A 21,885-nucleotide genomic window follows, 5' to 3' on the forward strand; every position below is an offset into this window, starting at 1 on the left:
AAACAGAAGTCTTGATGGATGTTTGGCTTGTTACTTTTCAGTCCTTCTTTCTGTATATTCTTTTAAGTTATAAATTTTCATCCTAAAAATGTACTACTTTTAGCTGCAGCCCACACTTTTTTTGGTTTGTTTGTTTTGGGGGAAATTCTCCAGGCAGTAATTATGGCTGTTGTTGCTTACTGCTGCTTCTTTCCTCTTTTTGTTGATAGCTTTGTGAGAGTACTTGTAATGTTGACACACTGTAAAGGGTACATCTTAAAATATGTAATTTAGTAAGTTTTCTCATAAATGTAACCAGGATAATGAACATATTCATCACCCCAGAACATTTCCTCATGCCCCTTTATAATCCTTTTCTCCCCTTTTCCCTGCTCCTTCTCCAGGCAATTATGATTTGATTCCATGTTTTTTTTTTTTTTTTGGATAGTCTCACTCTGTCACCCAGGCTGGGGTGCGGTGGCTCTATCTCAACCCACTGCTACCTCTACCTCCTGGGTTCAAGCAATTCTCCTGCCTCAGTCTCCCGAGTAACTGGGACTTCAGGTGTACGCCACCATACTTGGCTAATTTTTGTAGGTTTTTATTTGTATTAATTAATTAATTTTTATTTATTTATTTAGAGATGGATTCTCACTCTGCTGCCCAGGCTGGGGTGCAGTGGTGTGATCTCGGCTCACTGCAACCTCCGCCTCCCAGGTTCAAATGGTTCTCCTGCCTCAGCCTCCCAAATAGCTAGGATTACAGGCTTGTGCCACCATTCCTGGCTAATTTTTTGTATTTTTAGTAGAGATGGGGTTTCACCATGTTGGCCAGGCTGGTCTTGAGCTCCCGACCTCAAGTGATCCACCTCCCTCAGCCTCCAAAGTGCTGGGATTACAAGTGTGAGCCACCACACCCAGCCCACCCCCTACTTTTTTTTTTTGAGACGGAGTCTCGCTCTGTCACCCATGCTGGAGTGCGGTGGCTAGATCTCGGCTCGCTGCAATCTCTGCCTCCCGGGTTCAAGTGATTCTCCTGTTTCAGTCTCCCAAGTAGCTGGAATTACATGCATTCACCACCACACCTGGCTAATTTTTGTGTTTTTGTAGAGACGGGGTTTCACCATGTGGGCCAGGCTGGTCTTGAATTCCTGTCCTCGGGTGATCTGCTTGCTTTGGCCTCCCAGAGTGCTGGGATTATAGGTGTGAGCCACTGCACGTGGTGATTCCATGTTTTTTAACAGGTAGTGTTTTTGTTGTTGTTTGTTTCTTTTGAGACAGGGTCTCACTCTGTCGCTCAGGCTGGAGTGCAGTGGTACAATCACAGCTCACTGCAGCTCTGACCTCCTGGATGCAAGTGATCCTCCAACCCCAGCCTCCTGAGTACCTGGGACTACAGATGTGTGCCACCATGCCTGGCTAATTTAAAAAAATTTTTGTAGAGGCAGGGTCTTACTATGTTGCCCTGGCTGGTCTTGATCTCCAAGGCTCAAACAATCCTCCAGCCTGAGTCTCCCAAAGTACTGGGATTACAGGTGTGAGACACCATGTCCAACTGTAATTATTATTACTATTATTATCATTAATTTTTGAGACGGAGTCTCGCTCTGTCGCCCAGGCTGGAGTGCAGTGGCATGATCTTGTCTCACTGCAACCTCCACCTCCCAGTTCAAGTGATTCTCCTGCCTCAGCCTCCTGAGTAGCTGGGATTACAGGTGTGCGCCACCATGCCAGGCTAATTTTTATATTTTTAGTACAGGCGGGGTTTCACCATGTTGGTCCAGCTGGTCTGGAATTCCTGACCTTGTGATCTGCCTGCCTTGGCCTCCCAAAGTGCTAACAGGCGTGAGCCAACGCGCCCTGCCATAATTATATCTTTTTTACATGCTTTTTTAAATTTATGTTTGGCTTTCTAACAGTATCCTGCATCTTTTTTTCCTCCTTTGTGTTTTTAATCTTTTTTGCCACCGTGTGTTTTATTTTGGATCTTCATTCTGATTTATCTTTCAACTCATGAATTCTTTCTTTAGCTGTATCTAATGTGCTTTTAAGATTGTCTGTGAGGGAGAGGACTGTGTCAAGTCATCTCTGTTCTTTAGGATGGGGTTTGTTAAAATTGTCAAGAATGTGGCCTACTTTAAGAGATACCAGGTGAAATTTAGAAGATGATGAGAGGGTAAAACTGATTGCTATGCTTGGAAATGCTTGGTGATGCAGGATAAAAATAAATGCAACACACCCAACTACAGGATGATAGTTTGTGTAACAAACAGATACCATTTGTCAAGTTCCTTATACCCATGTAGAAGAGGATATAATAATCTGCACAGTGAATGCACACAAACTGCCAAAATATGGTATGAAGGTTGACCTGACAAATTATGCTGCAGTATGTTGAACCAGCCTATGCTGGCCCGCAGGCTTTTCAGTAGGGTTGGCATGGAAAGGATCTATGAAGGCCAAGTGGAGGTGATTAGAGATGCATTACAATGAGGAAAGCGTTGACGGTCATCCTGGTGCATCTGGATGCAGGCCTTGCCAGAACTACCACTGGCTAAAAGTTTTTGGGGCCCTGAAGTGAGCTATGGATGGAGGCTTGTCTGTTCCTCGCAGTATGAAATGATTCCCTGGTTATGATTCTGAAACCAAGGAATTTAATGCAGAAGTGCATCGAAGTACATCATGGTGAGAGTGTTGCAGATTACATGCGTTACCTAATGGAAGAAGATGAAGAAAGAATTCTCTCAGTACATAAAGAACAGCGTAACTCCAGACATGGGGGAGGAGATATGTAAGGAAGCTCATGCAGCTATATGATAGAATCCAGTCTATTAGAAGGCAGCCAAGAAAGAAATTAAAACGAAGAGGTGGAACAGTCCCAAAATGTCCCTTCCCCAGAAGAAAGATTGGGTAGCTCAAAAGAAGGCAAGCTTCCTCAGAGCTTGGGAAGAGGCTGCTGAGAGCTAAATCAAACAATTGTATGTGAGGATTTTTCAGATAAAGACAATGAACTTATTGACTAAGCAGCTGAAAAAAAGGATTGAGGGTATATTTTCTTTTTTCTTTTTTCTTTTTTTTTTTTTTGAGATGGAGCCTTGCTCTGTCACCCAGGCTGGAGTGCAGTGGTGCAGTCTCAACTCACTGCAACCTCTGCCTTCTGGGTTCAAGCGATTCTCTTGCCTCAGCCTCCTGAGTAGCTGGGACTACAGGCATGTGGCACCACGCCTGGCTAAATTTTTGTATTTTTAGTAGAGATGGGGTTTCACCATGTTGGCCAGGATGGTCTCGATCTCTTGACCTTGTGATCCTCCTGCCTCGGCCTCCCAAAGTGCTGGGATTATAGGCGTGAGCCACTGCGCCCGGCTTCTTTTTTTTTTGTTAAGATAGGGTCTTGCGGCCTGGTGTGGTGGCTCACGCTGTGAGGTGGCTCACACCTCCCAGTGCCCACCCAGCCACAAAGCCCCCAGTGTTGATGGGCCCTGGATTCCCACTTTTGTCCCTGGGCCTACAGCCTCACTTCCAAATCTGCTATATCTCTGCTAGATCAGCAAATGACCCCAGAGCAAAAATGGCCTAGAATGCAAAGCTTCCTCTTTATGGAATTTCATCCTCTTCTTCATCTTGATCACCTTATCTTGTTCTATAATTCTTTTAAGAGGTTTTCCCTTCCTTCCAGCCTTTTTAGTTTTGTGGGTGTCAAGTAGGAGAGAGAGAATTAGTTTGAATTATATACTCCTCCATTACCTGAAATGAAGTCCTTAAAAAAAAAAAAAAAGATCAACTGAGACCTAGACAAATTAAGTAACAGTGTAAGACCACATAATCAATGGAAATCCTGGTCCAGAATCCTGAGTGATTTTAACGAAATAGTGCACAGTCATTTATTAAGAGCAGGGGCACCCTAGAAGGAATTTTTTGGTTCTGTTGAACCAGATTTATATTTGGCACATGCTCATTCTTTTTAGATAGCCTAATAAGATAGGACCATCACTATGTTATATAAATATGAAATCTATTTGAAAATATGAGACTGTCAGTATAGGTACTGCTTGAACTGTAACTATGCATATATCTGATTGGCTTTTATGCCCTAGGGTGAGAAGGAAGTCACCTTGAAGCTTTACAAAGTAAGTTCTTGGTTCCGTTTTTGACTTGAATCCCCCTTGGATATCCTCCAGAATGATGTGTTTTCTTTCCCATTGCAACATTATTTTCAGCGTTGTGGAGAAACAAAGTATGTTCCAAGTAGCAGGTGGTCACTGTAGGCCTTCTTTGAACTGTGAACCTTATTTTTGTGCACCATGAACTGCTTTCTAAAACCACATAAACAATATGATAGGAAAGTTGCCATCTGAATAAAAAAACAGAACCTCACAAAGTGTTTGATCTAGTACTGAGCTACACTGGTATATGTGGGCCATATAGCATTATGTGATTTAGGTTACTTGTTTAAGTATAGCAATGGCTTGGAGGAAAACACATTCTGAGTTTCAAATAGATAATTTGTAAAGGAAAATTTGAAGTACGGTTGAGTTGGCACTTCTGATACTGGAATTTTAGAAGATTTTATTTCTGTATCTCAATGTAATGCCAAGGCAGAATCCACTAGATGCTTGTGTAGATGGTGTAAGCAATAAATATTTCAGCTATTTTTAAAAATTTCAATCTTTTTTTTTTTTTTTTTGAGGCGGAGTCTCGCTCTGTCGCCTGGACTGGAGTGCAGTGACCAGATCTCAGCTCACTGCAAGCTCCGCCTCCCGGGCTTACGCCATTCTCCTGCCTCAGCCTCCCGAGTAGCTGGGACTACAGGCGCCCGCCACCTCGCCCGGCTAGTTTTTGTATTTTTAGTAGAGACGGGGTTTCACCATGTTAGCCAGGATGGTCTCGATCTCCTGACCTCGTGATCCGCCCGTCTCGGCCTCCCAAAGTGCTGGGATTACAGGCTTGAGCCACCGCGCCCGGCCAATTTCAATCTTTTTTAATGTGGCCTCTTGAGAATACCATCTTGTACTTCTCATTTTCCCTATACCTCCTTCTATGTGATTAAGTTTTATCATGTATAGACATAAAGGGGGCCTGGCACAGTGGCTCGTGCCTGCAATCTCAGCATTTTGGGAGGCCGAGGCATGAGGATTGCTTGAGCCCAGGAGTTCAAGACCAGCCTAGGCAATGCAGTGAGACCCCGTCTCAAAAAAAAAAAAAAAGGTTGGGGGTAGTTATGATATTATGATACATATGTTGGTTTTCATCCAGTTTCTGTCATAGAACACCCATAGTCCCTGTTATTTCCTACGTGACCAAAACAATAAACATATTTTACTGAAATATTTGGCCTTTTATTCTTGGTTTTTGAAGTGTCTTCGGAACAACTTCAGAACAATAAAAGTGAAAGACGGTCTTTTGTCATAATGTTGAGGCACTTTAGACCTCAGAAGCAGGCTTCAGAAAGCAATCTCTCTGTGACCTTTTCTTGCCTGCCTTTTGCCTGCTCCTTTTTCTCCCCAAGCAGGCCATATAAACTAAAAATATACTCTAATCATCCCCCAACATTCTGTCTTGGAGCTGACTACAAAGAAATGATATGACCTACCTTGTCTGATTGGAGGTCATAAGACCCCCATTTCAGAAGGGGTCCTGTCCCATACTTGGGAGGAAAGAATGTTGCTCAGAGAGGCCAAGAAGAATCTAGAGAGGCCTTGCTGGGTTTCCCCACTCAGTCTGTTAGCATTAGATCCTACTTTTGTCCAATCATATTTCTACATGGTTGTCCGTGCTTCAGTCACGACTGTCCAGTGAAGTCCTGGACAGGGTACAGAGAGCTTCCGGATAGCTGAACACGCGGAGGGGCCTAGAGAGTGGTGCACCCAGGGAGGGTATGAGAGCTCTGCACCCCTTCCCACATGCCTTGTTCTGTGCACCTCTTCATCTGCATTCCTTGTACTATTGTTTATAATAAACCAGTACACGTGTTTTCCTGAGTTCTGGGCACTGCTTTAGCAAATTAATCAAACCTAAGAAGGGGATCATGGGAACACTGACTTGAAGCTGGTTGGTGAGAAGTTCTGGATGAGGCCTTAGCCTTACAACTAGTGTCTGAAGTGGGGGCAGTCTTGTGGGACTGAGCCCTCTCAGCCTGTGGGATCTAATGCTATTTCCAGGTAGATAGCATTAACATTGAATTGGATTAGAAGGTGCTCAGCTGGTGGTTATCTGCTGCAGAACTGATTGCTTGCTTGTTGGTGGAGAGAAATCCCCACACATTTGGTCACAGAAGTCTACTGTGTTGATGATTGTGGTGTAAGAGCAGAGGAAAAGCAATTTGATTTTCTCCACAAGATTCAACTAATGATTTACCTTTCATTGTAAGGTTATCATGCTCAAGTATTAATGTAGGAAGGCTTTTTTGATGCAGAGTGTATGTGTGTGTATATATATGTATGTGTTTCTAGAGGGCTAACCTTAAAAAGTGAACTGTAATAAGGAAGAAATGGTGTTTTAAACTTAAACACATTTCATCTGCTAAATCGTCCTAGTGAAATACCAACTTTAGTTAATTGAAAAAATTCGTTAATTGTAAAAAAAAAATCTTTTCTTTTTTTTTTTTCTTTTTTTTTTTTTTTTTGGAAACGGAGTCCCGCTCTGTCGCCCAGGCTGGAGTGCAGTGGCGCGATCTCAGCGCACTGCAAGCTCCGCCTCCCGGCTTCACGCCATTCTCCTGCCTCAGCCTCCCGAGTAGCTGGGACTACAGGCACGTGCCACCACACCCAGCTAATTTTTTGTATTTTTAGTAGACACGGGGTTTCACCATGTTGGCCAGGATGGTCTCAATTTCTTGACCTTGTGATCCACCCGCCTCACCCTCCCAAAGTGCTGGGATTACAGGCGTGAGCCACTGCGCCCGGCCCCGAAAGTGTTTCTTAACAATAATCAGAAATTGTGTTGTGTGTGAGTAGATATATAATTTTTTTTTTCTTTGAGACGGAGTCTTACTCTGTTGCCCAGACTGAGTGCAATGGTGCAATCTCAGCTCACTGCAACGTCTACCTCTCAGGTTCAAGCGATTCTCCTGCCTCAGCCTACCAAGCAGTTGGGATCAGGCGCACGCCACCATGCCCTGCTAATTTTCGTATGTTTAGTTTTACCATGTTGGCCAGACTGGACTCAAACTCCTGACCTCAAGTGATCCTCCCACCTCGGTCTCCCAAAGTGCTAGGATTACAGGTGTGAGCCACCGTGCCTGGCCCCCAATCTTTAATTAAGAAGCAGGTGCCGAGACGTTCTTCGCCGAGAGTCGTCGGGATTTCCTGCTTCAACAGTGCTTGGACGGAACCCGGCGCTCCTCCCCCATCCCGGCCGGCCGCCCATAGCCAGCCCTCCGTCACCTCTTCACCGCGTCCTCGGACTGCCCCAAGGCCCCCGCCGCCGCTCCAGCGCCGCGCAGCCACCGCCGCCTGTCCTTAGCCTCCGCCATGACGACCGCGTCCACCTCGCAGGTGCGGCAGAACTACCACCAGGACTCAGAGGCCGCCATCAACCGCCAGATCAACCTGAAGCTCTACGCTTCCTACGTTTACCTGTCCATGTCTTACTACTTTGACCGCGATGATGTGGCTTTGAAGAACTTTGCCAAATACTTTCTTCACCAGTCTCATGAGGAAAGGGAACATGCTGAGAAACTGATGAAGCTCCAGAACAAACGAGGTGGCCAAATCTTCCTTCAGGATATCAAGAAACCAGACTATGACGACTGGGAGAGCGGGCTGAATGCGATGGAGTGTGCTTTACATTTGGAAAAAAATGTGAATCAGTCACTACTGGAACTGCACAAACTGGCCACTGACAAAAATGACCCCCATTTGTGTGACTTCATTGAGACACATTACCTGAATGAGCAGGTGAAAGCCATCAAGTAATTGGGTGACGACGTGATCAACTTGCGCAAGATGGGAGCACCCGAATCTGGCTTGGCAGAGTATCTCTTTGACAAGCACACCCTGGGAGACAGTGATAATGAAAGCTAAGCCTCAGGCTAATTTCCCCATAGCCATGGGGTGACTTCCCTGGTCACCAAGGCAGTGCATGCATGTTGGGGTTTCCTTTACCTTTTCTATAAGTTGTACCAAAACATCCACTTAAGTTCTTTGATTTGTACCATTCCTTCAAATAAAGAAATTTGGTACCCAGGAAAAAAAAAAAAAAAAAAAAAAAAAGAAGCAGGTGCCAGGCACAATGGTATACTCCTATAATCTCAGCAACTCAGGAGACTGAGGTAGGAGGATTGCCAGTGCTTGAGCCCAGGAGTTTGAGACCAGTCTGCACAACATAGTGAGACCTTTATCTCAATTTTAAAAAGAAAGAATTAGGTAATGATATGATTTTAATTTTATAGGTGTGGAAACAGAGGCTTAGTGAATTGAATAATCATGTATATCTTATAAGATTCTCTCATATTCCATTTTTTAAAGTTTTTGATCAAGTTTAAGTTGTACTGATACACTATATAAAGTGTCTATTTACAATGCTTAATTTACATATGTATACATTTCCAAATATGAATATATTGCAAACTGTATTAGTTATTAGTGAATATTCATCATATCAGTATTATATATTACTATAATATATATACTAATTACATATTAGTATTAATGTAAACATTAATTTAGAAATACTTTTTTCTCCAGTGAAGCCTCTTCAGACTTCTCATATGCATCTTCAATATTTATGGGTTTTTACTCTTTGAACAATCTAACAGTTCCAGAGCAATTATTATCTTCTAAGGTGTTTGAGATGGATCCTTATTTGAATCAATATATTACGTTGTGACTGGAAATTTTATCCCTAGCCATGTCTCTATTCACATAACATTAGTCAATGTGATTTTTCATTAATATATTTCATATAAGTAATATTAATGATCTCCATGACATAATTACTTAGTCTGTTGCTTTTGAATGATTCGTTCATTCTACAGATATTTACTGAACACACACTATGTGCCAGAAACCGCTAGCATTGGAAGTAGAGCTGTGAACAAAACCAAGCATCAACATTTCTGATATTTGAGAACATAGGCAACAAGCAAATATGTGATACAAAGTAGTGATAAGTGCTGTAAAATCACAAGAGGGTATAGAGTGAGGATTGTTCTTCAAGTTGATAGAACAGATCTTTAAATAAGTGATTTGAGGCCGGGTGCAGTGGCTTACGCCTGTAATCCCAGCACTTTGGGAGGCCGAGGCGGGCTGATCATGAAGTCAAGAGACCAAGACCATCCTGGCCAATGTGCTGAAACCCTGTCTCTACTAAAAATACAAAAATTAGCCAGGCGTGGTGGTATGCGCCTGTAGTCCCAGGTACTTGGGAGACTGAAGCAGAAGCGCTTGAACCTGGGAGGCGGAGGTTGCAGTGAGCTGAGATCATGCCACTGCATGCCAGCCTGGGCGACGTAGCGAGACTCCATCTCAAAAAAAAAAAAAAAAAAGAAGTGATTTGAGGCTTTGTGTGGTGGTTCATGCCTGTAATCTCTGCACTTTGGGAGGCTGAGGCAGGACGATCGCTTGAGCTTGGGAGTTTGAGGCCAGCCTGGGCAACATGGTGAGACCCCATGTCTATAAAAAAATTAGTCGGGTGTGGTGCTGGGAGCCTGTAGTCCCAGCTATTTGGGAGACTGGGTTGGTAGGAACACTTGAACCTGAGAGGTCAAGGTTGCAGTGAGCCGAGAGGGTACCACTGTACTCCAGGTTGGGCAACAGAGTGAGACCCTGTCTCCAAAAAAAAAAAAAAAAAAAAAAAAAAAGGTGATTTAAGCAGAGGCCTGAATGACATAAAGTGTTTAGATATCTGGAGAAAGACTTTGCAAGCAGATTCAGAAACCCTGGGGTTGGAAAATGCTTGCAGTCTTTGAATCGTAAAAGAGGCACCAGCAGCGTGACTTCCAGTTATTGTGCTACACCCTGCACATTTTTTGTTTTTCTCTTTCGAGACAGGGTCTCACTCTGTCACCTAGATGGGAGTGCAGTGGCATGATCATGGCTCACTCTAGCTTCAAACTCGTAGGCTTCAGCAATGCTCTTATCTCTGCCTTTGGAGTAGCTGCGATCATAGGTTTGTGCCACCATGTCTGACTAATTTTTTTAAATTTTTCCTGTGTTGCCCTGGCTGGTTTTGAACTGCTAGGCTCAAGCGATCCTCCTGCCTTGGCCTCCCAAAGTGCTGGGATTTCAGGCAAGAGCCACCATGCCTGGCCCTGGGCAACATTTTTATTGTCAGTCATTTAATAGTGGATGTGTAGTGATATGTCATTGTGATTTTAATTTGCCTTTCCTTAATGACTAGTGATGTTGAACACTTTTTATATGTGCTTTTTTTTTTTTTTTTTTTTGCCATTTATATATTTTCGTTTGTGAAGTTTAAGTCTTGCCATTTTTAAATTGGGTTGTTTACGTTTTTATTCAACAGCTGTAGGTATTTTTCTGTATTTTTCTTTCTTTTTTTTTTTTTTTTGTTTTGATGCGGAGTCTCACTCTGTCTCCCAGGCTGGAGTGCAGTGGCACAGTCTCAGCTCACTGCAACCTCCGCCTCCCAGGTTCAAGCGATTCTCCTGCCTCAGCCTCCCAAGTAGCTAACAGGCATGCACCACCACGCATGCATGGTCCACCCACCTCGGCCTCCCAAAGTGCTGGGATTACAGGCATGAGCAACCGCGCCCAGCCCAGAAAGGAACATTCTTAAGCATTGAAGTGATTCTTGTCAAATTTGATTTCTATTCAAATTTAGGAGCTGGACCAGGCACTGTGGCTCACCCCTGTAATTCCAGCACTTTGGGAGGCTGAGGTGGGTAGATTGCTTGAGTCCAGGAATTTGAGACCAGGCTGGGCAACATGGCGAAACCCTGTGTCTACTAAAAACACAAAAAATTAGATAGGCCTAGTGGCACCCCACGCTTGTAGTCCCAGCTACCCCTGAGGCTGAGGTGGGAGAATCTCCCAAACCTGATGAGAAAGGCTGCAGTGAGTTGAGATAGCGCCACTGTACTCCAGCCTGGGCAACCAAAGTGAGATCCTGTCTCAAAAAAACAAAACAAAACAAAACAAATTTAGGAGCTAGCTTACGACTGTAGAAATAATTTTGGCAATAGAAGTAAGGAAACTGAGTTGTAGTCTAGCTAGTTAACATTTGACAAACCATTAACTTTATATGTCTCATTTTCTTCATCTATAAAATGAGGAAGATTTGATTCTAGGATTTATTAAAGGCCTTTTAAAATCTGAAATTATAGTTTCTTAATTGGTTTTGTAGAGATTTTGGCTTTATAAAAATGTGTGAACCATAGTGACAGTAGAAACATTTGAAATCCTGTATTTGGGTGATTCATAAAAGAAAAGAAGAATTATGGGCATCTTGCCTGTAAAACGTTATGTAATCTGAATCATTGTTACCCATATCATCCTGTGACTGATAAGGTACTCATGCCCACCTCCCCTCCCTTGTCTTTCTGTAATACTTTCCCTTCTCCCCGCCTCAATAATAGCTTTATTGATGTATAATTCACATACCATACATGTCATCTATTAATATTTAAAGCATACAATTCAGTGGTTTTTAGTCTATTTACAGAGTTATACAGCCGTCATCAGAATCAATTTTAGAACACTTTCTTTACTCTCCAGAAAGAAAGTACCCTCCCTATTTCCCCTCTATCACCTAGCCCTAGGCAACCATGAATCTACTTTCAGCCTCCATAGATTGCCCTGTTATGGACAAATATGTGGCTGGTTTCTTAGTCTAATGTTTTCAGGGTTATTCACATTGTAGCATGTGTCAGCTATTTCATTTCTTTTTATTGTCAAATAACATTCAGTTGTATGGATATACCACATTTTATCTGTTCCATCTGTTGATGGACATTTGAGTTGTTTTAATTGTGGGGCTATTATAAATAATGCTACTATGAACATTTGTATACAAACATGTGGACATGTGTTTTCATTTCTCTTGGATATATACTTAGGAATGGGATTGCTGTATCACATGATACCTCTATATTTAACCTTTTGAGGAATTGCCAAACTGTTTTCCAAAAATGGCTGCACCATTTTACATTCCCACTAGCAATATATGCTCCAGCTTTTCTGCATCCTCCCTTATACTTTTTTTTTTTCTTTTTTTGAGACAGAGTCTTGCTCTGTTGCGCAGGCTGGAGTGCAGCGGCACAATCTTGGCTCACTGCAACCTCTGCCTCCTGGGTTCAAGTGATTCTAAATTATCATGCCTCAGCCTCCCACATAGCTGGGACTGCAGGCGTTTGCCACCATACCTGGCTAAGTTTTGTATTTTTAGTAAAAACGGGGTTTTGCCATGTTGGCCAGGCTGTTCTCGAACGCCTGACCTCAGGTGATCCACACTCCTTGGCCTCCCAAAATGCTGGGATTATAGGTGTGAGCCACCGTGTCTGGCCTGATTGGCCAGCTTTTCATTTGGAATGGGGATAGGACATAGTTGGAAGTTGGTCTCTTTGGTTATTTCTCTAACATGTCTAAGCATCCTGAAGTATCAGTCAAATAAGCAGTCTCCTCTCATTCCTGGCAGAAAGTAAGTCAAAGCCTTAATTCAATTTGCACACCAGTTTTCATGTAACAACAAATAATATATATTTTTTTGAGATGGAGTTTTGCTGTTGTTGTTTAGGCTGGAGTACAATGATGCGATCTTGGCTCACTGCAACCTCTGCATCCTGGGTTCAAGCGATTCTCCTGCCTCAGCCTCCCAAGTAGCTGGGATTACAGGCATGCGCCACCACAGCTGGCTAGTTTTGTATTTTTTAGTAGAGACGGGGTTTCTCTGTGTTGGTCAGGCTGGTCTTGAACTCCTGACCCCAGGTGGCCTGCCTGACTTGGCCTCCCAAAGTGCTGGGATTACAGGTGTGAGCCACCGCGCCCAACCACAACCAAGAATTTTACCAGAAGTGGGTATGATTTATATCTTAGTTTGAATTGCTACTTATCTTTGGGGGAACAGACCTTTTCTTGATGTATCTTTAACACTGAAATCTTGGCAAGTTGCCACGTATCAAATGTTCATGAGTAAGACTGCAATATCACAATATTATAGTCACACAGAAATCTGATAGAAAAGCATCACATTGATAAAGCCTTGTTTCCTGTACATCACTGATGTTTTGTGAATTTATAAAGAATTTGTAATTATTTTTAAGGAGCATATTTAATGTAGGTAATGTAGCCTAGAATAGGCTAATTTGAAATGAAACTCTTGCTAATAGGAACTTAATTCACCAAATTAAGAATATTTAGTTTTTGTAGAGATTTTGCTTTTGAAAGTGTTGCAGTCTTGATTTCTTCTTGTCAGGCCAGTCAGAATTGTGAAGTAATTTTTTTTTTCTTATTCCAGAAATACATGCTACAGGATTTAACTATCAGAATGAGGATGAAAAAGTCACCTTGTCTTTCCCTAGTACTCTGCAAACAGGTGAGAGACATGGCTTTTGTAAAATCTCATGACAAATACAGTGACATCTGACTTCTTCCAGAGAAATTTATTGCATGCCATTTTTTCCCTCATTGTTATTAACAGATAAAGTATTAAGAGCTTTTTTTTTTTTTTTTTTTTTTTTTTGACAGAGTCTCACTCTGTTGCCCAGGCTGGAGTGTAGTGGCATGATCTTGGCTCACTACAACCTCTACCTTCCATGTTTGAGCGATTCTCCTGCCTCAGCCTCCTGAGTAGCTGGGATTACAGGCGCCTGCAACCACACTGGCTAATTTTTTTGTATTCTTAGTAGAGACAAGGTTTCACCATGTTGGCCAGGCTGGTCTTGAACTCCTGATCTCAAGCAGTCTGCCCGCCCTGGCCTCCCAAAGTGCTGGGATTACAGGCGTGAGCCACCGCGCCCAGCCATATTAAGAGCTTTTTAAAGAGTTTTATTGCAACTTTTGGGCCACCAGCATTTCCTTCTACGGAAGTTGGGCTACGAAAAGCAAGGTTTCCACCTCCTGTCACTCTATATTCTCTTTAAACAAACAAGCCAAGAAAAACAGGACAAAAACTGAAGATCATTCTACTCTAGAATGTAATGTATTGTTTTTCAGTTTTACCTTTTTAAAAATACCTTTACCTAGGCCGGGCGTGGTGGCTCACACCTGCAATCCCAGCGCTTTGGGAGGTGAAGGTGGGCAGATCACTTGAGGCCAGGAGTTAGAGACCAGCCTGGCCAACATGGCAAAACCTCGTCTCTACCAAAAAATACAAAAATTACCCGGTGTGGTGATGCATCCCTATAATTCCAGCTACTCGGAAGGCTGAGGCAGGAAAATCGCCAGAACCCAGGAGGTGGAGGTTGCAGTGAACCAAGATTGTGCCAGTGCACTCCAGCCTGGGTGATAGAGTGTGACTCTGTCTAAAACAAACAAACAAAATACCTTTACCTAGCTCCCCATCTTCTACTAATTGAATCCAAATCCCTGAAGTGCATGGTCACAGATGATTTTAATGTACAACCAGAGATCAGATAGGTATTGTGTTACAGAGTGCACAGAAAGAAAGATACGTTGATATGTTACTATTGTTAGGTGTAAAAGCACAAAGAAATAGACTTTCTGAGCTTAGTGTATGTGGAAGAAATTATATACAAATCAATTGGTGAAGTACTAAGACTGATGAATGAACAAATGAAAAGGAACAGATAATTCAAAAGGAAAAAAATGTAAATGACTAATAAACATGTGAAAAGATATTGAGCCTCCTAGTAATGAGAAATTTTTGCTTCTCATGTGAGCTGAAATTTAAAAAATTCCCAATGATATGGCTGCCTTGATATTGCTGGGGGGAGTATAAATCCATGTAATTTTTTTGAAAAGTGTCCTGGCAGTATATCCAGAGCCTAAATATGCTCACGTCTTTTGACCCAGCAATTCTGCTAATAGGAATATATATATCCCAAGGAAAAGTCATAAATACAGAAAATACTTTATGCCCAGACGTGTCTGAGATATTACTTATGGTAGTAAAAAATTATAATTAATATATTTGTTCAACACTAAGGAAATGATTAAGCCAGGAATGACATATCTATATAGTGAAATATACTTAGCAATTAAAAGTGAGGTTTGTGAATTCTTAACACTGTAAAGTGCTTATTATAATGTAAAATTGAAAAGCAGAATATAAAATTACATATTTAAGGTGATGAATCATGTCTCTAAATGACACAAATAAAATGATAATTATGTCTGGGTTATGTCTGGGTATTGACATAATTGGTGATTTTTATTCTTATTTATGTCTTTTATCTGATTTTCAGAATTTTCCTACTGAGAATCTATTGAATTAATATAAAATTATTTTTAGAAAAAAACTTAAATCAGAGATGTTTAGTCTTTTATTTCAGTGCTCTTGGAGGCCTTTTATGTGTGATTATTATAAAAATAAATGGGCCAGGCGTGGTGGCTCACGCCTGTAATCCTAGTACTTTGGGAGGCCAAGGTGGGCGAATCACAAGGTCAGGAGATCAAGACCATCCTGGCTAACATGGTGAAACCCCGTCTCTACTAAAAATACAAAACATTAGCCAGGTGTGGTGGTGGGTGCCTGTAGTCCCAGCTACTTGGGAGGCTGAGGCAGGAGAATGGCGTGAACCCGGGAGGCGGAGTTTGCAGTAAGCTTAGATTGTGCCACTGCACTCCAGCCTGGGCAACAGAGCGAGACTCCGTCTCAAAAAACAAAACAAAATGAAAAATGTTTTGCCATGAACATTTGTTAAAAGCTATTGAAGAATATAATGTGAAAAGGAAGGAGATTCTTTCTCCGATTTCTTCTACTTCCTTTGTCTGGTAAATCTGTCTAGAGATATTCTTATGTATATATAAATTTATGTGTGTAATTTAACTCACAAATAGGATCACAAATCTTAGTGGCTTATAACCACTGAGATTTCTTCCTTTCTTACACATGAGCCATGAAGACTGCTGATCATATGCAGCCATATCACCAACTCCGCTGGCTCCACTTGGCTCCCAACTGTCTTTCCAGGACCGGTAGTGAGTGAGCAGCCACTGTCTGTATCCTGCGTGGCAGAGGGCAGAGGCTTAGGTATGGGGAGAAAGCCAGACCACAAAGATACATTTAAAACTTCTGCATGGCCAGGCGTGGTGACTTACGCCTGTAATCCCAGCATTTTTGGAGGCTGAGGCGGGAGGATTGCTTGAGCCCCGGAGTTCGAGACCAGCCTGGGCAATACAGGGAGACGTTGTCTCTATAAAAAATAAAATAAAAAGTAAAACTTCTGTATGATGGTGTTATACTTGATGTCTACTCACATTTCATTGGCCAAAGCAAATAGCATGACCAAGCCCAGAGTCCCTGGGGTAGCATTTAACAGACATTTGAGGAAAGTTTCTAATTAAAGATAGGGCAAAAAGCAAAACTTTAAGTATAATAGAAATAAAGGAAGTTGGAAGAAGCAAAGACAAATCTAAAGAAAGTTAAAAAAAAACAAAAAAACCCAAAGCTAATTACTATCCTTAGAGAGTTAAGAGAAAGCATTGCATTCATTAAACAAGGACAGGACAGGCCAGGCGCGGTGGCTCAAGCCTGTAATCCCAGCACTTTGGGAGGCCGAGACAGGCGGATCACGAGGTCAGGAGATCGAGACCATCCTGGCTAACACGGTGAAACCCCGTCTCTACTAAAAAAAATACAAAAAAAAAACTAGCCGGGTGAGGTGGCAGGCACCTGTAGTCCCAGCTGCTCGGGAGGCTGAGGCAGGAGAATGGCCTGAACCCGGGAGGCAGAGCTTGCAGTGAGCTGAGATCCGGCCACTGCACTCCAGCCTGGGCGACAGAGCGAGACTCCGTCTCAACAACAACAACAACAACAACAAAACAAACAAAAAAACAAGGACAGGACAGAATGCCATCAGATAGGAAGAATTATAGCAGGAAAACTTGGAAATTATGATAGGTATAAAAAACCCAGGAGAAGTTTTAAAGATGAAGTTGAGGAAACTTCTAAGCAGTAGGAAAAACAGATAGAAAACAGAAAAGTAGATTTGAGAACCAGTCCAGCAGAACCAACATCCATGTAGTAAAACAGAAAGCAGAGAAAATGGGAAGAGGATTTTTTTTTTTTGAAACTGTCTCACTCTGTCACCCAGGCTGGAGTGCAGTGGCGCGATCTTGGCTCACTGCAAGCTCCGCCTCCCAGGTTCACGCCATTCTCCTGCCTCAGCCTCCTGAGTAACTGGGACTACAGGCGCCTGCCACCACGCCCAGCTAATTTTTTGTATTTTTAGTAGAGATAGGGTTTCACCATGTTAGCCAAGATGGTCTCGATCTCCTGACCTCATGATCCACCCACCTCGGCCTCCCAAAGTGCTGGGATTACAGGCGTGAGCCACCACGCCCGGCAGAAATTTAAAATTTTTAGAGTTTTAAATCTATATCATTACAGACTATATATATTCTATGTTTACACTGTGAAAAAATTAGAAGTCAATAGAAAAAGAGAATGAAAAAAATCCCTTCTTATATATTTGGAAAAATTATACCTCTGAATAATTGAGTCAAATAAGACTTGTTATGGAAATTAGAAAATATTTAGAACTGAATAATGAAATTACCACATACAAAACATGAGGGATAAACATGTTTCATATGCAGATAAAATGTTAAGATATTTAGTTAAGAAGAAAGACTGAAAATTAATTAGCTAATCATTAAACTCATAAAAAGAAAAGGTAACTTGGAGAAAGTAGAAGAAAGGTTTAAGATCAGAAACAAATAAGTGAGGGGCAGAAATATTAAAAAACTGGTATTTAAAAATACTCCCAAAAGATGTATAAACCTAGCCAGTATAGAAAATAAAAGCATAGATTGAATTGTTCAGCATTAGGAAATATGGTAACCATTGTTCATTCAGTTTAAAAAGTTAAACATTCTATATTTGTCAAAAGGAATCAGTTTATTTGCTAGAATTCAGGGAAGAGTAGACAGAAACTTTCTAACATGATAGAACATATGTATTACACACACACGCATACACACACATGAGACATAATCTGTGCCAAGTACTGTTTTAAGTGCCTCAAAAATATTAATTCATTTAATCCTTTCAACAACCTTTTGAGGTAGATTTTTTTTGTGTCAAAGTCTCTCTGTCACCCAGGATAGAGTGTAGTGGTGCAGTCATGGCTCACTGCAGCCTCAAATTCCTGGGCTTAAGTGATTCTTCCACTTCAGCCTCCTGTGTAGCTAGAACTACATGCACAAGACACTGCATCTGGTTAATTTTTAAATTTTTTTTTTGTAGAGACAGGATCTCGTTATGTTGCCTAGGCTGGTCTCAAATGCTTGGCCTCAGGTGATCCTCCTACCTCAGAGTGAGGATCTTGCCATCCTCCCAATTGTTGAGATGACAGGCATGAGCCACTATGCCAGCCAGATTCTGTTACTTCTATTTTATAGATAAACTAAGGCAGAACAATGATTTCATTAACTTAAATAATTTGTCCAAGGTAACATAGCTAGTAAGTAGCATGGCTGGGATTTAAACCCAAGCAGTTTAACTCAAAAGTCTGCACTTTTTTTTTTTTTTTTGAGACAGAGTCTTGCTCTATCGCCCAGGCCGGAGTGCAGTGGCGCAATCTTGGCTCACTGCAAGCTCCACCTCCCAGGTTCATGCCATTCTCCTGCCTCATCCTCCCGTGTAGCTGGGACTACAGGCGCCCGCCACCGCACCCGGCTAATTTTTTGTATTTCTAGTAGAGACGGGGTTTCACCGTGTTAGCCAGGATGGTCTTGATCTCCTGACCTTGTGATCCTCCCGTCTCGGCCTCCCAAAGTGCTGGGATTATAGGCGTGAGCCACTGCGCCCGGCCAAAAGTCTGCACTTTTAACCACCACATTGTGCTATCTTTATTTTTCAAATTAAATATTTCAAAAACATAGTACATTTACATAGTTTGAAATTCAAATGCTATGCAATGAAATTTTGTTTGCCATTCTACCCTGTCTTCTTTCTCATCTCTATTCCTCAATGGAAAGAAATGAAATTTTCCTTTCAAAACAATACCCTGCTTTTGTAAGCATTTATACTTTTTAAGAACACAGAAATCACCATGCCATACATAATATTCTGCACCTTTCTTCTTTTCCCCTTAACTATAAATATTAGAGGCCATTTATTAGTAGTATATAAGAGATGCATCATTCTTGATAAGGTCTGTTTACAGCAGACATGCTAAATGGTGAAGCTATTTCAAATAATAACAGAAACAAGTCAGAGAAGGTTATGACCATTAGTATAGTATAATTTAACATAATTTTTGACATTTTTGGCCAGTATAACAATTTCGAGCTAATATAACAATTGATATAAATATTAGAACAGAAAAATTATTTTGCAGATGTGACAATATTGAATTATTATTGTCATTATTACTATTGTTTCTTTTGAGATGGTGTCTTGTTCTGTTGCCCAGGCTGGAGTGCAGTGGCATGATCTCAGCTCACTGCAAACTGTGCCTCCTGGGTTCACGCCATTCTCCTGTCTCAGCCTGCCGAGTAGCTGGGACTACGGGTGCCCACCACCAAGCCTGGCTAATTTTGTTTTTGTATTTTTAGTAGAGACGGGGTTTCACCGTGTTAGCCATGATGGTCTTGATCGCCTGACCTCGTGATCCGCCTGCCTCGGCCTTCCAGAGTGCTGGGATTACAGGTGTGAGCCATCATGCCTGGCCAACAATATTGAATTATTGAATATCTGCTTGAAATCATTGGCTTTCACATTTTCCCAAGGTTTGCTTTAAGAATGAAGTTAATCTTTTTCAGTACAGATTGCACAAGTGATCTGTCTGATATTGAAGCAAATACTGAGCTTATCTTAGGAGGACATTAATAACCTTTGTGTTTAGCTTCATCAAATTTAACAGTAATGCAAGCTATTATACAGCTAAGTAAAACCTACTTTTCTGAAATTGGCACCATTCTGGAATAGTGATTAAATTACCATAATTACTGTAAGGTCTAACCACCTTAGAATTAGTAGCTAAGGGTCCTGAGAATGGCTTTTATATGGAGAAACACTGGTAGTTGTCAGCATTTTGAAGAGTCAAAAACAAGGTAATAAAAAGTGGTGACACATGGCGAAACCCTTTTTCTACTAAAAACAAAAATTAGCAAAAATTAGTCAGACCTGGTGGCACACGCCTGTAGTTCCAGCTGCTCAGGAGGCTGAGGCAGGAGAATTGCTTGAACCCGGGAGCCGAAGGTTGCAGTGAGCCAAGATTGCACCACTGCATTTTAGCCTGGGTGACAGACTGAGACTCCATTTCCAAAAGAAAAAAAGAAGTGGTGACACAAAGGCAAAGACCTTTATTTCCCTTTTTGTATAAATTAATCTCTTTATTTTTATAGCATTTAGTAGGCTCATTAAATTTCTTATTATTAAAGTATTTCAAGATTTACTCCAGGTTTTACAATTGTTGTACTCTCCTAAGCTTTAAACATTTAAGGTTTTTGATGGAAGTCCCAATTTTTCAGTTGTTTACTTTATAAATGAGCTTGATGTATGTTTCAAAAGGTTTATAACCCCAAACAGATAAATATTTCATACATTGGATATGAAATAAGGTATCTAATTTGAGGAAGTGGTGTAAATTTTGTGTGTTGATAGGTGTAAAATTAGACAATTTGGCAATCAGTTCATTAATATGGTGTAAATTTGATAAATTAAGTTTATTAAAAAGTCATTTTTTTCTCCTACTTGCCCTAAAATTCTACTATTTGAATAGTAAGTAAATACTTTGTAATTGGTATCATATAATGTGACACTAATTAAATTTATTAATGATTTTTAAATACTTTAACTTGTGTTTTGTTTGAATTTCAGGTAATAACTCTTTCCAATACTTTGTATTTTGTTTAGTATGCCACTTTTTGGAAGTGGTCACTGTCAATATCTTGTTATGGTTTGATGGCCTTGGAGATTTAAAACCGAGTAAAAGTGTAAGCAGCCTTTCTTATTTAGTTATGAGTTTTAAATCCACTTTTGTTCCAACTAGGAAAAAAATGCAAGTAGATTTACCGTGAAATACGAATTATTTTTAAAAAACATCTTAACAGTTGATTGACTTAGTGAAACAGATTGGGCAATTCCACTTACGGAATTGTAACATAAAATTCCATCATATAGTTTCCATTAAAGGTAGTAGGTTTTTGTAATCTGTTAGACCTTCTTTGCAAACTTTATTAATGTGAATACATTTGCTTTTTTAAAAAATTAAGTGAATTTCTAAAGAAAATAGAAATTAAAAATTTTTAATTTAAATTTTGCTTTGTAGTTTAATTTTTAGCATCATTTAGAATTATCAGTGATTTTACTGTATTCATATATACTGTCTCAGTAACCTGTCATTCTCTTTAAAGAAAAAAGTATTCATTGTCCTCTTTAGATATTCACAAGTATCTGATTTTTAAAAAATAAACATCACAAATATCTATTCAGTAAAGCTTCAGTTGAATTGTTTTTTTCTCAGAATCATTAAGAATATAGCACTTTCATTGGTGATGACTTTGCTCTAAAGGTCTGAAATTTTCACTTAAATTACTTTCAGAACCAGTTTGAGGCATCATGCTAGAAACAATTTGTAGTTTGTCATTCACTTATTCTGTAGACTCGCACTCCTCGTAACTTTTGGTCCTTTCCAAAAGCAAATTCAACTTTATAAGATGAATATTTGACTTTGAGATCATTCAAAAGAATGTCAGAGGGGCCGGGCACAGTGGCTCATGCCTGTAATCCCACACTTCGGGAGGCCGAGGTGGGCGGATCACTTGAGGCCAGGAGTTTGAGAGCAGCTGGCCAACATGGCGAACCCCTGTTTCTACTAAAA

General features: G+C 41.0%; 1 protein-coding gene and 1 pseudogene across 4 annotated transcripts in view; both read left to right on the forward strand.

Annotated features, from left to right (window-relative positions):
- Positions 1-21,885, forward strand: part of NPEPPS (aminopeptidase puromycin sensitive) — a 98,288-nt gene that overhangs the window by 26,396 nt on the left and 50,007 nt on the right. The window contains exon 3 of one of the 3 annotated variants that reach the window (XM_010379358.2): positions 13,389-13,466. The exons of 1 other annotated variant lie outside the window; for it this stretch is intronic. In XM_010379358.2, coding sequence (XP_010377660.1) covers positions 13,389-13,466 — 78 coding nt within the window. Of the gene's footprint in view, positions 1-13,388; positions 13,467-20,882; positions 20,999-21,885 lie in introns of those variants that run through there. One more of the 3 variants, XM_030923088.1, reaches the window with a different exon arrangement.
- LOC104674883 lies at positions 7,246-8,188 on the forward strand (annotated as a pseudogene). The gene has a single exon (XR_749696.2). The product of XR_749696.2 is annotated as a ferritin heavy chain pseudogene (transcript).

This window comes from Rhinopithecus roxellana, chromosome 19 (genome assembly GCF_007565055.1).
Source record: "Rhinopithecus roxellana isolate Shanxi Qingling chromosome 19, ASM756505v1, whole genome shotgun sequence".
Classification (NCBI taxonomy): Eukaryota; Metazoa; Chordata; class Mammalia; order Primates; family Cercopithecidae; genus Rhinopithecus; species Rhinopithecus roxellana.